We start from the raw sequence: 14169 nt of genomic DNA, 5'->3' as shown, positions 1-14169 counted from the left end.
TACGGCCATCGGAGTATCTACCACCCCCACTTATTTGAACTGAGAGACCGTAGAGCTCATTATTTCTTGCTAAAGTGAATGAAAAGATGAAGAAAATGGAATATATAAGAAGACGGCATAGCCTACTACGAATGTAGTACGCTATGCCGTCTTTGAATAAGATGGGGACAGCAAAATCTAAGATGCAGACTCTATATTTAAAGAAATATTAAGTTTTAAAATGCCTCAGTTCACGTACTTATTGGACTGACGTCATCTAAGGATGATTTAATGGTAACTAATGACATCAACTATTCATTCAGGCAGAATCACTTCTTGAATACATCTATTTTGTGCATCCTATTTCCTGGGATACAACCATTTAACACTGATAGGTGATAGGATTTCCTCGGATAGGTAGCTAATTTTAGGGAAACATGACACTAGAATGACACTGGTAGGAGGGACAAGTGCAGAGGGCAACCCTGTCCACCAATCAACATCCATCTAATTAACAGGGATGCCCAGGGGCAACGAAATTTGACATCCCATGCAACGGACAGCTATAGTTCAAACTTTCCCAAAGTAACTCCTTGAATAAACCACAAACTCACCATTGGTCTCCTCTTCCGGGACCACCTGATTGGCATCCTGAACCACGGTAGAGTACGCCGGGGGTGGTGCCATGAGCACCAGGCTGTCAAACCCGACAGACGGGCCTCCCTTGGCCTTCTCCGACCCCTTTGATGGCACCACAGCCGTGTACCGCGGATCACTGATGGCTGTCTCGTAGTCCGGGAGCAAAAGCAGAGCTTCCTGGTGAGACAGGGGCGAGTCTGGTGCAACTGCCGTGCCGAGGGTCTCCGGCGGAGAATCGATGAAGTGTACCGTCCTCAGCTGTGCCACACGGCGTAGGGCTAGGTACTTGTAGCAGCGCCAGACGACCCCAATGAAGTAGGCCTGTGGGGAATACACTCGTGAAAACATTGGAGGGTCAGGAACTTGTTTGAAATGCTTGTAAACCTATTTGATTGATGCCCAAAGGGGATTGCGTTGTTCCGATTCTCATCCAGGACGACACACAAGATTCTGTTCTGTTCCAAATGAATAAAATGACAGGGGAGAACCTCAAAGATGGATTGACGTCGTTATAAAAGCATACCGGTGATTGACACTGATGTTTTGGTCCAAATCCGCACACCCACTGATCCCCCAGCCTCTCTAATCTGTCTACAGATCTTGCTCCAGCAGATTAATTCCTATTTCCCCAATGAGTTGAAGTCGTCCTTGTTAAGGACACAGATTTGAAACTATTGAAAAAGATTTCCAAGCAAATTTTACTGAAACGCTATCCCACAAAAAACGTTCTAGACAGCATTCTTTCCAGCTTTCAAATGGGACTATTCCCGTCCTGTTACTTCTTTCCGTTCCCCAGACTCAAAAAAGGGACATGAAAGGAAAGCGTCCTGTTACTTCTTTTCGTTCCCCAGACTCAAAAAAGGGACATGAAAGGAAAGCGTCCTGTTACTTCTTTCCGTTCCCCAGACTCAAAAAAGGGACATGAAAGGAAAGCGTCCTGTTACTTCTTTCCGTTCCCCAGACTCAAAAAAGGGACATGAAAGGAAAGCGTCCTGTTACTTCTTTCCGTTCCCCAGACTCAAAAAAGGGACATGAAAGGAAAGCGTCCTGTTACTTCTTTCCGTTCCCCAGACTCAAAAAAGGGACATGAAAGGAAAGCGTCCTGTTACTTCTTTCCGTTCCCCAGACTCAAAATAGGGACATGAAAGGAAAGCGTCCTGTTACTTCTTTCCATTCCCCAGACTCAAAAAAGGGACATGAAAGGAAAGCGTCCTGTTACTTCTTTTCCTTCCCCAGACTCAAAAAAGGGACATGAAATGAAAGCGTCCCGTTACTTCATTTACATCTGCAACTTAATTTAATGTAAATATATTGAGAACTGAAGAATCTATGACAATATAACTGTTATTTTTGGGTCTCCCCTCGTATTTTAAAAATTCCATATGGTGATTGGTTTACATCCATTCTTGACTGCACAATGAAGGCTACCCAGAGCACTATATCTCCGAGTACGTACCTTGAGGGCCATCGCAAGCAGGAACATTAGCATGAGGAGGTACGAGAGGCTTTGAGGGTGCATGTCGTTCAGTTGAGCGGCTATTGGCAAATGCTTGCTCTCCACCACCAATCTGCGGATGTCCGGCAGATAGCAGAGGTATCCGACGGCCGTCAAGCTGAAACGGAAAGACAACACCAACGTCACTTCATCCGCCCATCACATCTATGTACGCAACAACAACAAACAAGTGGTAGTATCACATAGTTTTGATTACAAGGGCAGTTCAATAAGTACCCATGTTAGAAATGAAGAAATCATTTTTTCATAAAACATATTTTTTATCCGTCAACATAGTCCCCTTTTTGGAAACATACTCTTCTCCCAACTTTCCGGCCATTTTTTAACCCCTCTAAAATAATAGGATTTGTCGAACCCTCCAAAATACGCCTCTGTCTCAGAGATAACTTCCGAGTTTGAGCTAAAAATTTTCCCCACGAATCATTTCTTCATATTTTGGGGAATAAGAAAAAGTCACAGGCAGCCAGATCGGGGGAATACGGGGGGTGCGGCAGCAATTCATGCCATAGTTCATGCAGTTTGGCGGCAACAACTACGGGATCAGCTTGTTGTCCACCATGAGCAATCGCGGCACCCATCGGGCCGACAATTTTATCATTTGGCCAACTTATCATGTAATAAAATATTAATTGCCTATTCTGGTTGACACCTCCCACGGCCTCTGCTACTCTAATTTGACAACACGGAAGGCATTTAAAGTATTGCGTTGGGTGATGAGAAATTTAAAAGGAAGTAGCGTAGCCACAAAAGTAAAATAAGCATTACAAGGCATTGGTTATCCCTATCCTAGAATACTCTTCCATAGTATAGGGGATCCATATGAGGTGGGACATATTAAAAAGACAGGACAAGTTCAAAGAAAGGCAGCGAAAGATATGTGTGTACTCGGAAGGTACAAAAGAACGGATAGTGTCACAGAAATGTTTGATACACCGAGATGGGAGAGTTTGAATAAAATAGAAGGAAAAGGAGTAGTTTAGGCGCGATGTATAGAATTGTTAACAAGGACTAAGCGTGGGAAGATTTATGGGGAAAGGGATAGAAAAGCCTAGCTCTAAAAGGGGAAAAAACGACCATAGCTTCAACATAAAAATGAGGACTCAAAAAACAAATAAGAAAAAATACTCTTTATTTAAATAGAACTATTGTTTGATTGGAGCCAGCTGCCTGGAGGTTTATTTGAGCCCTTTCCATCCAGTTTTAGAAGTTTTAAGTTGAAATGTAAAGCATCCACTGGGTAATACACTTCATTGTAGTTATGAAAATATTGTTTGCATGTGATGTGGACGGAATTTTGTATGTGATGTGGAAGTTTGTTTGTATGTGATGTGGAAGTGTCATTGTATGTAACAATATTTTGTCTCTTATCTGTTTTTATATGTGCTTGTATGTAATTTTTGTTGTTAAAGTTATCTTTGACCTAACCTGACCGTTGCCACCAGGAAATTTGCCTAATTGCAACGTAATTGTGTAAATAAATTAAGTATTTTGGAGAGAGAATTTGACAAATCCTATTTTTCGGAGGGCTTAAAAAAATGTATGTAACTTTGGGAAAAGTGTATCTTTCTATTAAAGGGGACTGTGTTGAAAAATAAATAAAATGTTCTTGAGAAAATGGTTCCTTCATTTCTGACACGGGTACTTATTGAACCGGCCTTGCGACAAATGCCACCGAATGGAATACTCACCAAGCGATGCAGAAATCAAACACTTGCAGGCAGAAGAAGGGCATGAGGTACGAGGGCTTATTCCTCATCGCACCGTAGATCATCAGCAGTGTGATGATGAACGTACAGAAGGTCACCACTATTCCGGCATTGAGATCATCTGTGAGAGGGAAAAACAACACAGAGATAAACAGAGCACATCCCAGACAATTACTCTTCTCCATTCCTTGTCTTCTCAGGCTTAACTTTGCCCTTAAATCCATCATCACTGATGTAAAGAAACCAATGCACACCTGCTTGTAGATGTGTGTGGAACATCCATTTCAATGCTTTTCCCGTAGAGTTTTTCGTTGAAGAAATTTAAAGTTTTCGATATTACACGGCTCGTCTGGAAAATAAGTGTACTGAGCTCAGGAAAAAAAATTTATTACACTTATACATATCTTAAGCTAATATTCCTCAAAATAGGACCCTTGTGAGTCGATACACTTGTTCCAGCGGCGTTCCCATTCCTGGAACGCTCCCGCGAAGGCATCATCGGGAACCTCTCAAAGACACGTCATCACGGCCTCTTTGACGGCGTCCAAAGTCCCGTATTGTGTTCCTTTCAAACTCCTCTTCATCTTCGGGAACAGAAAGAAGCCCGGTGGTGCCAAGTCCGGGCTGTAGGGCGGGTGCGGCAGAGTTGCCACACCGTGCTTGGCCAAGAAGTCCGACACGACAAGCGCGGTGTGAGACGGCGCATTGCCGTGATGCAGCCGCCAGTTGTTTTTGATTGCTGGCCGGACGCGGGCGACTCATTTTCGAAGATTACACTGCTCTGCTATCATCCGAACACTAAGACGACGATCAGAGTTCAGTACATCGCGAACTTTTCGCACATTTTCGTCGGTGAGTGTCGTTGATGGGCGTCCAGGCCGTGGTTCGTCGTCGACCTCTTCTCTGCCCTCCACGAACATCTTGTGCCACCGAAAGATCATGTTTCTGGACATGGCTGACTCCCCGTAAGCCTGGTTAATCATACCGACAGTTTCGGTAGACGATTTCCCAAGCTTTACCGCAAATTTGATGGAATAACGCTGCTCCAAAAACTTCGGCATCGCGTTCCGTGATGTGGGTCGAGCGTGGAGGTTCGCGTTAACAGAGCTCCTCACTACACCACAGCTCAGAGCCGACTGCCTTTTTCAGCGTCGCTTGCCAATATACCCCCCTCCAATCGCAGCCCATCAGAGCGGTGCTGGGCGCGCCTGGAGCGGCGGGAAAAAATCACTACACTTATTATCCGGACGAACCCTGTATATAACATATTTGAAACAAACATTTCTTTTGGTGTCTTTTCTTAAACATTCCCTCACGCATTCGATATTATCCTCCAGAGAATTGCATGTTCTCTCCTTAAACTGGAGACAGGATAAATATTCGCACTTATTTTGCAACAAAAAAGTCATTGACTGTTTTCACAGCATTTTTCCAATTGAAATATGAAGCAGCAAACACGAATCTGCATTTACGAGGGGAGACTGACAACTAACGCACACCTGATTGTAGACTATACAAACAAAATGACCTTCAGAAGAACTCCTGGTCTTGGCATATGGAAGTAACATTCACTCTCAACTCTTCTCTTTCAATTTTCCAATGTGGTTTGCCACATGCTTTACAGTGATCTACTGGTCATATAGAATCTCCAAAGACGAATTTGCAATGCTTATACTGTCAGTTGGTCAGTGATCGGACGTCACATGCCACAGGCGTGTTAAGGGGGAATGTTACTTCCACATGCGTGGAAAGGGGGAATGTTACTTCCACATGCGTGGAAAGGGGGAATGTTACTTCCACATGCCACAGATGTGTTAAGTGGGAATGATACTTACACATGCAAAAGGCATGTTAAGGGGCAATGTTACTTCCACATGCAACAGGCGTGTTAAGGGGCAATGTTACTTCCACATGCCACAGGTGTGTTAAGGGGGAATGTTACTTCCATACCACAGGCGTGTTAAGGGGCAATGCTACTTCCACATACCACAGGCATGTTGAGGGGCAATGTTACTTCCGCAAGTCACAGGCGTGTGAAGAGGCAATGATACTTCCGCATGACACAGGCATGTTAAGGGGCAATGCTACTTCCAAATGCCACAGGCATGTTAAAGGGCAATGTTACTTCAACATGCCACAGGCATTTTAAGGGGCAATGTTACTTCCGCATGACACAGACGTGTCAAGGGGCAATGTTACTTCCACATGACAGGCGTTTAAAGAGGAAATGTTACTTCCACATGAGAGGCGTGTTAAGGGGCAATGCTACTTCCACATGCCACAGGTGTGTTGAGGGGGGATGTTACTTCCACATGACACAGGTGTGTTGAGGGGGAATGTTACTTCCAAATGAGTGTTAAAGGGGAAATGTTACTTCCAAATGCCACATGCATGTTAAGGGTGAATGTTACTTCCACATGCCACAGGCATGTTGAGGGGAAAAAATGTTACTTTCACGTGTCTCAGGCATGTTGAGGTGGAAATGTTTCTTCCACGTGCCACAGGCGTGTTAAGGGTGAATGTTACTTCCACATGCCACACCAGGAATGATTCTAAAAGTCATTTTGTCTGTATCGTCTACAAGCAGATGTGCATTAGTTGTCAGCCTACCCTCGTTAAACGCAGAATCACATCTTCTGCTTCATATTTCAATTGTAAAAATGCAGTGAAAACATTTGACGGATTCTTTGTTGCAAAATAACTTGGAATATGCATTCAGTCTCCAGTTTAAGGAGGAAACTTGCAATTCTCCAGGGGCTGATATTGAATGCAAAAGGAAACATTTAAGAATAGGCACCAAATGAAACATTTGTATCTAATATGTCGTATAATATCATAAACTTTTGATTTCGTTTAACTTAAAACTGCATAGGAAAAACTGTAAAATCTATATTCCACACACATACAGATAATCAAGGGTTTAACTGTGATTAATATCTATTATATCATCTGCAACTAACTTATTACATATAACATTGTGAGATGTGAGATTTGAGCGATCTAATCCGTATTAGAACCAAATCTCATATCCCAGTTGGCCACCTCCCCTCCGAGGAACCATAACCAAGCACTTTGACCCCAATTCATTCGGGTCAACAGTTACCAAACGTATCTGTTCTCGTGACATTAACAAGTCGTGACTACATCGAGGAACAGTTAACTACTGGTGACTGCTCCAAGTCACATTTTGGAACAGGTAACGTGTAGCCTCTCCGTTAATTTCAATTAGTCCACGGATAACAGGTAACACTTCGCTACGAGAAGAACACTTTTTTCTTTTACATGTGCTCTTCCTCCGACATACAGTGAAACCCCAAATGAAAAGGTACTCGACACATATAAGACACTGAATTTAAAACATCAGATTAGAAAAAACCTAATTTCTTGGGTCAGAATTTACAAACATTAATTGGTTTATGTAGAAAAGGATCAGAGTATCTTGATTTCATTACATAAATAAGGAAAATGAAATTGTTACAAATAAAAATTTGGAGATACATTTATATATATATATATATGTATGTATATGTGTATATATCTGAAGACGACGGCCGTGACATCGGAACGTCAAAATTAAATATGGGAGAGTCCTTTCTTTGTGTTTATATGTTTTAAAAATCTATATCATTGTTTCTATATATTTGCGCATCACCGCAGAGCGTTCTATTTAGAACATATTTATATATAAATAAATAAAATATATACATATAAATATATATATATATTTATATGTATATATATGTATGTGTGTATATATATATATATATATATATATATATATATGTATATATATATATATATGTATATATATATATATATATATATATATATATATATATATATATATATATATATATATATATATATATATATATATATATATATATATATATATATATATATATATATAAATATATATATGTATGTGTTTATATATATATATATATATATATATATATATATATATATATATATATATATATATAAAAATATATATATGTATGTGTTTATATATATATATATATATATATATATACTATATTTATATATATTTATATATATTTATATGTATATATATGTATGTGTGTTTATATATATATATATACACATATATATATGTGTGTATATATATATATATATATATATATATATATATATATATATATATATATATATATATATATATATATATATATATATATATATTGATATCCCACACAGCTAAAGTTGTTCTCAGGATCATAAACAAAAGGATAGAGAGTAGGCCTAATAAGTATTACTTCGGGGATAATCAGTTTGGGTTTAGGAAGGGGAGAGGTACGCACGTGATGCCATTGCATTAATGAGATTATTAATCGAGAGGAATATAGAACACAACCAGGAGGTATTTGCCTGTTTAGTAGATTTCGAAAAAGCGTTTGATAGGAATAGATTGGAGGGAAAGGAGGCTAATCCGCAACCTGTACATGTCTCAGACTGCTCAGGTGCGGGTGGGAAACGGGGAGTCCGGTTGGGCAGTGTTAGGAAGAGGTGTAAGGCATGGGGTGTCCATTATCACCGTTGCTGTTCAACCTGTATGCAGAGGAAATGATCAAAGAGAGGCATTATGGGAAGAGGAACTGGAGGTAGGAATGAAAGTGGGCAGGGAATTCATTTAAAATCAGATAGGTCTGATAGAATGACCAAGCTTTAGTTAATGTCAGTCAGCCAATAGAGGGGCTGCAAGCATTGCTTAGTGAATTGGAAATTCAGTGCGACAGGTATGGGATGAGAATCAATATTAATAAAACAAAGGTTATGCGATTTTCTAAAAAGAGAAATGCTAAGCTAAACATTAAAATAGGAAGGTATTTAATCTAGAGCAGGTAGAACAGTTTACGTATCTCTGGAAGTGTATTGGACCAGCACGGTCAAAGTAGTAGGGACATAAGGAGAAGAATTGCGCTAAGCAAAGAGGCTTTCACAAGGAGGAGGGAGTTGATGAGAGGGACTTTGGGTAAGGATGTTAAGAAAAGACTCGTAAGGAAACTTTGATATGGAGCGTAGTTATGTGTGGCTATTGAAACGTGGTCATTGAAGCAGGAGGATAGACGTAGACTGGAGGCTATTGTAGATATAATGTGGGTTTGTTCTGAAGAATGGAGAAGGTGAAATGGACAGAGAAGAAAACAAACGAGGAAGTACTTGGTATGGTGGGCGAGGAGAGGGGTTTGTTGGGAGATATTACTAAGGAGGCAGGAAAAGTGGATGAAGGGGATATTGATTGGCAATAGTGGGATTTTGAAGATGGTAATAGAGGGGAGCATGTTATTGCCAGTTGATGAAAGGGAAGGAACAGGATAGGGATGTCTTGGATACGGAATGAAGGGAGGAAGGAATTACTCGAGAGATGAAGAGGGACCTGATGTAGACTAGGTTCCTGGATTCCGTGTTTTGTTAGGAGTCACAAAATATTTATTTGGTAGTCTTGTCCATCCAAAAACCTACCTTAACCAGTAGATTAACTAATAATTATAATAATTCATTGCTTACTCTGTTATTATTTTGATGCTATCGTAATTTGTAATGAAAGCAACCATTTTCTACACCTGTAACAATGCACCCTTGTTCTATTGAATCACCAACAGCAATTTAACTATTGTTTTTATAAATATCTCAAACTTTAAAATGGCAAATCAAAGTCAGCTTTTATATTAGCGACCATGATATTGCAAAATTAAGACTAATTTCCGAGGAAACCAGGGGAGGAGAATCGATACTAAACGCAGACTGGCTTGACGAATCGTTTGCATTGAAAGAGAAGGGTTTCTCTTTTGGAATTTCCTTATAATGTTCACTGATTATTTCGTTTACAGACGTCAGTTTCATTAAATCAACAGAATATCGTGTCCATATTAACTTAATGGCTTACTAACGCCATCTGTGAGCAGCTTTAAGCCGTTAAATTGTAGAAAAACAACTCACGAGTTGGTGTTGATAAAGAAAGCGATTGTAACGCACGAGAGAACAGCGCTGCAGTCATAAACGTCTCTCCTTCGAGAGTGTAGTCAGAGGGGCTTCACTGTACCAGATAGAGGACACTCAAACCGAGCACCATTTCGGCCCGCTCCCCACGGTTTTAGACGTGGCACGCGGAGGAAGGGGAGGCAGACATTTGGTTTTGCTTACGGGTGCTAATGGTCCGTGTACCGAGAATGTCCCGGAATGTTGAACCAGAGGTGAAGGAGTTGTACTTCTTGGGTGGAGGACGTTTCTTCTTCTCGGACTCCTCCCCCTCCTTGCGCATCAGTTCCTCCTGACTGCTGGTCTGCGCGGGCTGTTCAGTCATCGCCTCCAACGTCCTGAACAACAGCAGCGTCTGAAACAAACAGCGCACATACATGTCAACTCTGAGGAAGCCATTTCATCTTTACAACAAATGCGCAAACTGGCACAAATCTGGTGGCCCTTGCGCAGACTATAGCCCGGCCCACAAGCATGAAGCTAGAGAGACCAAATAATCAGCAGTCTTTGATCTAGGCAGATCCTTGAGCTGTGCGTGGCGCATACAAGGAATCCATTCAAAATCCGTTGCGTTTGACTGAATGTCCAAGCTTTAGTTAATGTCAGTCAGCCAATAGAGGGTTGCAAAAGCATTGCTTAGTGAATTGGAAACTCAGTGCGACAGGTCTGGGATGAGAATCAATATTAATAAAACAAAGGTTATGCGATTTTCTAGAAAGAAAAAGGCTTCAGCTAAACATTAAAATAGGAGGGCAAAAAATAGAGCAGATAGAACAGTTTAATACGTATCTCTGGAAGTGTTTTGGACCAACACGGTATCAAAGTAGTAGGGACGTAAGGAGAAGAATTGCGCAATTAGACAAAGAGGCTTTCGTACAAGGAGGAGGGAGTTAAGATGAGAGGGACGTTGAGTAAGGATGTTAAGAAAAGACTCGTAAAAACTTTGATATGGAGCGTAGTATGGAGTAGTTCCTGTATAATGAGAACTAAAGAATCAATGAAAACATTCCTCTTATTTCTGGGTCCCTATTCGTATGTTCCTATGAAAGTATTTGTCAAGCTTCTCTAGCTATATAGCGTCCAGGGTTCGTCCGGAAAATAAGTGTACAGAGCTCAGGAAAAAAAATTTATTACACTTTTACATATCTTAAGCTAATATTCCTCAAAATAGGACCCTTGTGAGTCGATACACTTGTTCCAGCGGCGTTCCCATTCCTGGAACGCTCCCGCGAAGGCATCATCGGGAACCTCTCGAAGACTCGTCGTCACGGCCTCTTCTCTGCCCTCCACGAACATCTTGTGCCACCGAAAGATCATGTTTCTGGACATGGCTGACTCCCCGTAAGCCTGGTTAATCATACCGACAGTTTCGGTAGACCATTTCCCAAGCTTTACCGCAAATTTGATGGAATAATGCTGCTTCGGCATCGTGTTCCGTGACGTGGGTCGAGCGTGGAGGTTCGCGTTAACAGAGCTCCTCACTACACCACAGCTCAGAGCCGACTGCCTTTTTCAGCGTCGCTTGCCAACATACCCCCCTCCAATCGCAGCCCGTCAGAGCGGTGCTGGGCGCGCCTGGAGCGGCGGGAAAAAATCAGTACACTTATTTTCCGGACGAACCCTGTATGTAATGTTCTCTCTTTAGGCTTTCAAATCCACACAGATTCCCAAATCAAAATAGCAAAAAGAATTGCAGAGTTTCTCCGACCCAGTCTAGAGACGACGTACCTTTTCCCTGTCGGATGTTCCTTCCAGTTCCATTGTCTGGACTTCCGCCGGGGCGTTGGGGCCCAGTTCGCTGCTCAGGGGAGTGGGCAGGGCCGGGGCCAAGTTCAACCTGCAGAGGATACAGAGTACTAAGTGAGATACTCAAAGAATTAACTTAACGGGACATTTGAAGTCGCATTGGCTATGACATAGATGCAATTCAGAACCAGAGCAAAACATGACAATTGGAATTGAACTTTAAAAAATGCGTAGTAATATATTTTTATGCAATTCTGGAAACAATGCGTAGATATATATTTTTGGGAAAAGAGTAACTCCCACCCGTTTAGTTCCAAACGGAAACAAACAGAAACCGCTCTTGAAAAAACAAACAAAAAACAAACTCTATGAAACTTATTTTCCGTACACTTATTTTCCGGACGAACCCTGTAAGGCAGTGTCCCCATAAGCCTGCTTGATCATATCGAGGGTCTCGGTTGCCGTCTTCCCGAGTTTTGCACAAAACTTCACGGGATAACGTTGCTCTAAATTCAGATTCATTTTGTTTTTTCGACGCGGACAAAAACTTGCTTCACTAAAAACTGTGTCCTCACTCAACAACAGCCAGCAGGTGACTGAGGTTGGTGTCGGTCTGTTGCTAAGAGCCCCCTCCACCTTACCCTGCCAGGCAGACCCCCCTCCACTGCTCCGTTCGCGCCAGGGAAAATCAGTCCTACCACTTTTGGGTGTGACCCTGAAGGTGGAGAAGCATTCGCACTAGGAGGGAGAGGGAATTAAGATGAGAGGTACGTTGAGAAAGGCTGTTAAGAAGCTCGTAAAAGCTTTTATATCAAGTGTAGTTATTTAAGTATTGGAAACATGTTGATTGAAGGAACAGGATGAGAAGAGACTAGATTGGAGGCTTTTGTGGGGATGTGGGTGTGGAAAAGGATGGTTAGAATGTGAAGTGGATGGATTTTTCATGGGGTTCCAATACAAGCGATGAGTACTCTAAAATCGGTCTTACCAGGGTCTTATACGCCTATTCCTTAGTGGCTCTAACGCTCCCTTTCAGGTTCCTCATCACCCAATGAAGAGTTTTGGAAGCTTTCTTGACAATGTAATCCACGGTTAGGCCCCACCATAAATTCGTGGTTAAATTTACACCTAAGTAAGATATCGCGAGGGTAGATTTCTTTTAAATACTTGGGGCATAACAATTACTTCTCACGATCTGTCCCGGGGGAAGCACATACGAGAAATATAATGTGGAAGTAACATTCCCCTTTAAGTAGAACACTGCCAGAGTTAAATATACAGGTTAGGTTGAAAACTAATGCACACATGCTTGTAAACCACAAGCAAAATGACCTTTGTCATGGGTCTAGGTGTAAAAGGGGAATGTTACTTCCACATGCAACATAGTCGCATGCGGAAGTAACATTCCTCCACAAGTATAGCACTGCATGAGTTCTATACATAGGGTAGGTTGAGAACTAATGCACACATGCTTATGGACCACTAACAAAATTATCTTTAGAAGGAGTCGCATGTGGAAGTAACATTCCCCTTTAAGTAGAACACTGCAATACTTAAATATACGGGGTAGGTAGAAAACTAATGCACACATGCTTGTAGACCACAAGCAAAATGACCTTTGTCATGGGTCTAGGTGTAAAAGGGGAATGTTACTTCCACATGCAACATAGTCGAATGCAGAAGTAACATTCCTCCACAAGTATAGCACTGCATGAGTTTGAGAACTCATGCACACATGCTTATGGACCACTAACAAAATTATCTTTACGAGGAGTCGCATGTGGAAGTAACATTCCACTTTAAGTAGAACACTGCAATACTTAAATATATGGGGTAGGTAGAAAACTAATGCACACATGCTTGTAGACCACAAACAAAATGATCTTTAGAAGGGGGGAGAGGAGGGGAATGTTACTTCCACATTCCACATACAAGAAATATACCGTCGTGCTAATAAAAAATTGGGATTTGTATAAAGAGTGTTGGGTAAATGCGATGAAAAAGTGAAGGAATGGAAGGCAATGTTTTCTTGCCCCAGTCAGGCCCCGCCTAGAGTATGCCGCCTGTATATGGGATCCTTTAAGAGATAAATTTCATTTCAGGAATTAGATCGAGTTAAGTGGATTTTCCACCATAGTATAAGGGATCCATATGAGATGGGACCTATTAAAAAGATAGGAAAAGTTCAAAGAAAGGCAGCGAAAGATATGTGTGTACTCGGAAGGTACAAAAGAACGGATAGTGTCACAGAAATGTTTGATACACCGAGATGGGAGAGTTTGAACAAAATTGAAGAAAAAGGAGTAGGTTAAGTGCGATGTATAGAATTGTTAAAGAGGACGAAACGTGGGAAGATTTATGGGGAAAGAGATAGAAAAGCCTAGCTCTAAAAGGGGAAAAAACGACCATAGCTTCAAAATAAAAATGAGGACGCAAAAAACAAATAAGAGAAAATACTCTTTATTTAAATAGAACTATTGTTTGATTGGAGCCAGCTGCCTGGAGGTTTGTTTGAGCCCTTTCCATCCAATTTTAGAAGTTTTAAGTTGAAATGTAAAGCATCCACTGGGTAATAAACTT

General features: G+C 41.2%; 1 protein-coding gene across 4 annotated transcripts in view; it reads right to left on the bottom strand.

Moving 5' to 3' along the window:
- Positions 1 to 14169, bottom strand: part of LOC139687080 (lysosomal-associated transmembrane protein 4A) — a 50162-nt gene that overhangs the window by 15345 nt on the left and 20648 nt on the right. For 3 of the 4 annotated variants that reach the window (XM_071584184.1, XM_071584182.1, XM_071584185.1), the window contains exons 4-8: positions 11572 to 11680; positions 10009 to 10198; positions 3823 to 3961; positions 2075 to 2231; positions 594 to 939 (exon numbers count right to left, since the gene is read on the bottom strand). In XM_071584184.1, the coding sequence (XP_071440285.1) occupies positions 594 to 939; positions 2075 to 2231; positions 3823 to 3961; positions 10009 to 10198; positions 11572 to 11680 (941 nt within the window). The remainder of the gene's footprint in view (positions 1 to 593; positions 940 to 2074; positions 2232 to 3822; positions 3962 to 10008; positions 10199 to 11571; positions 11681 to 14169) is intronic. The other variant, XM_071584183.1, reaches the window with a different exon arrangement.

The sequence above is a fragment of the Hetaerina americana genome, unplaced genomic scaffold (genome assembly GCF_022747635.1).
Source record: "Hetaerina americana unplaced genomic scaffold, ioHetAmer1.1.p SCAF_161, whole genome shotgun sequence".
Classification (NCBI taxonomy): Eukaryota; Metazoa; Arthropoda; class Insecta; order Odonata; family Calopterygidae; genus Hetaerina; species Hetaerina americana.
Note: the sequence above shows the minus strand (reverse complement) of the source record. Positions and strands in the feature narration are given on the sequence as shown.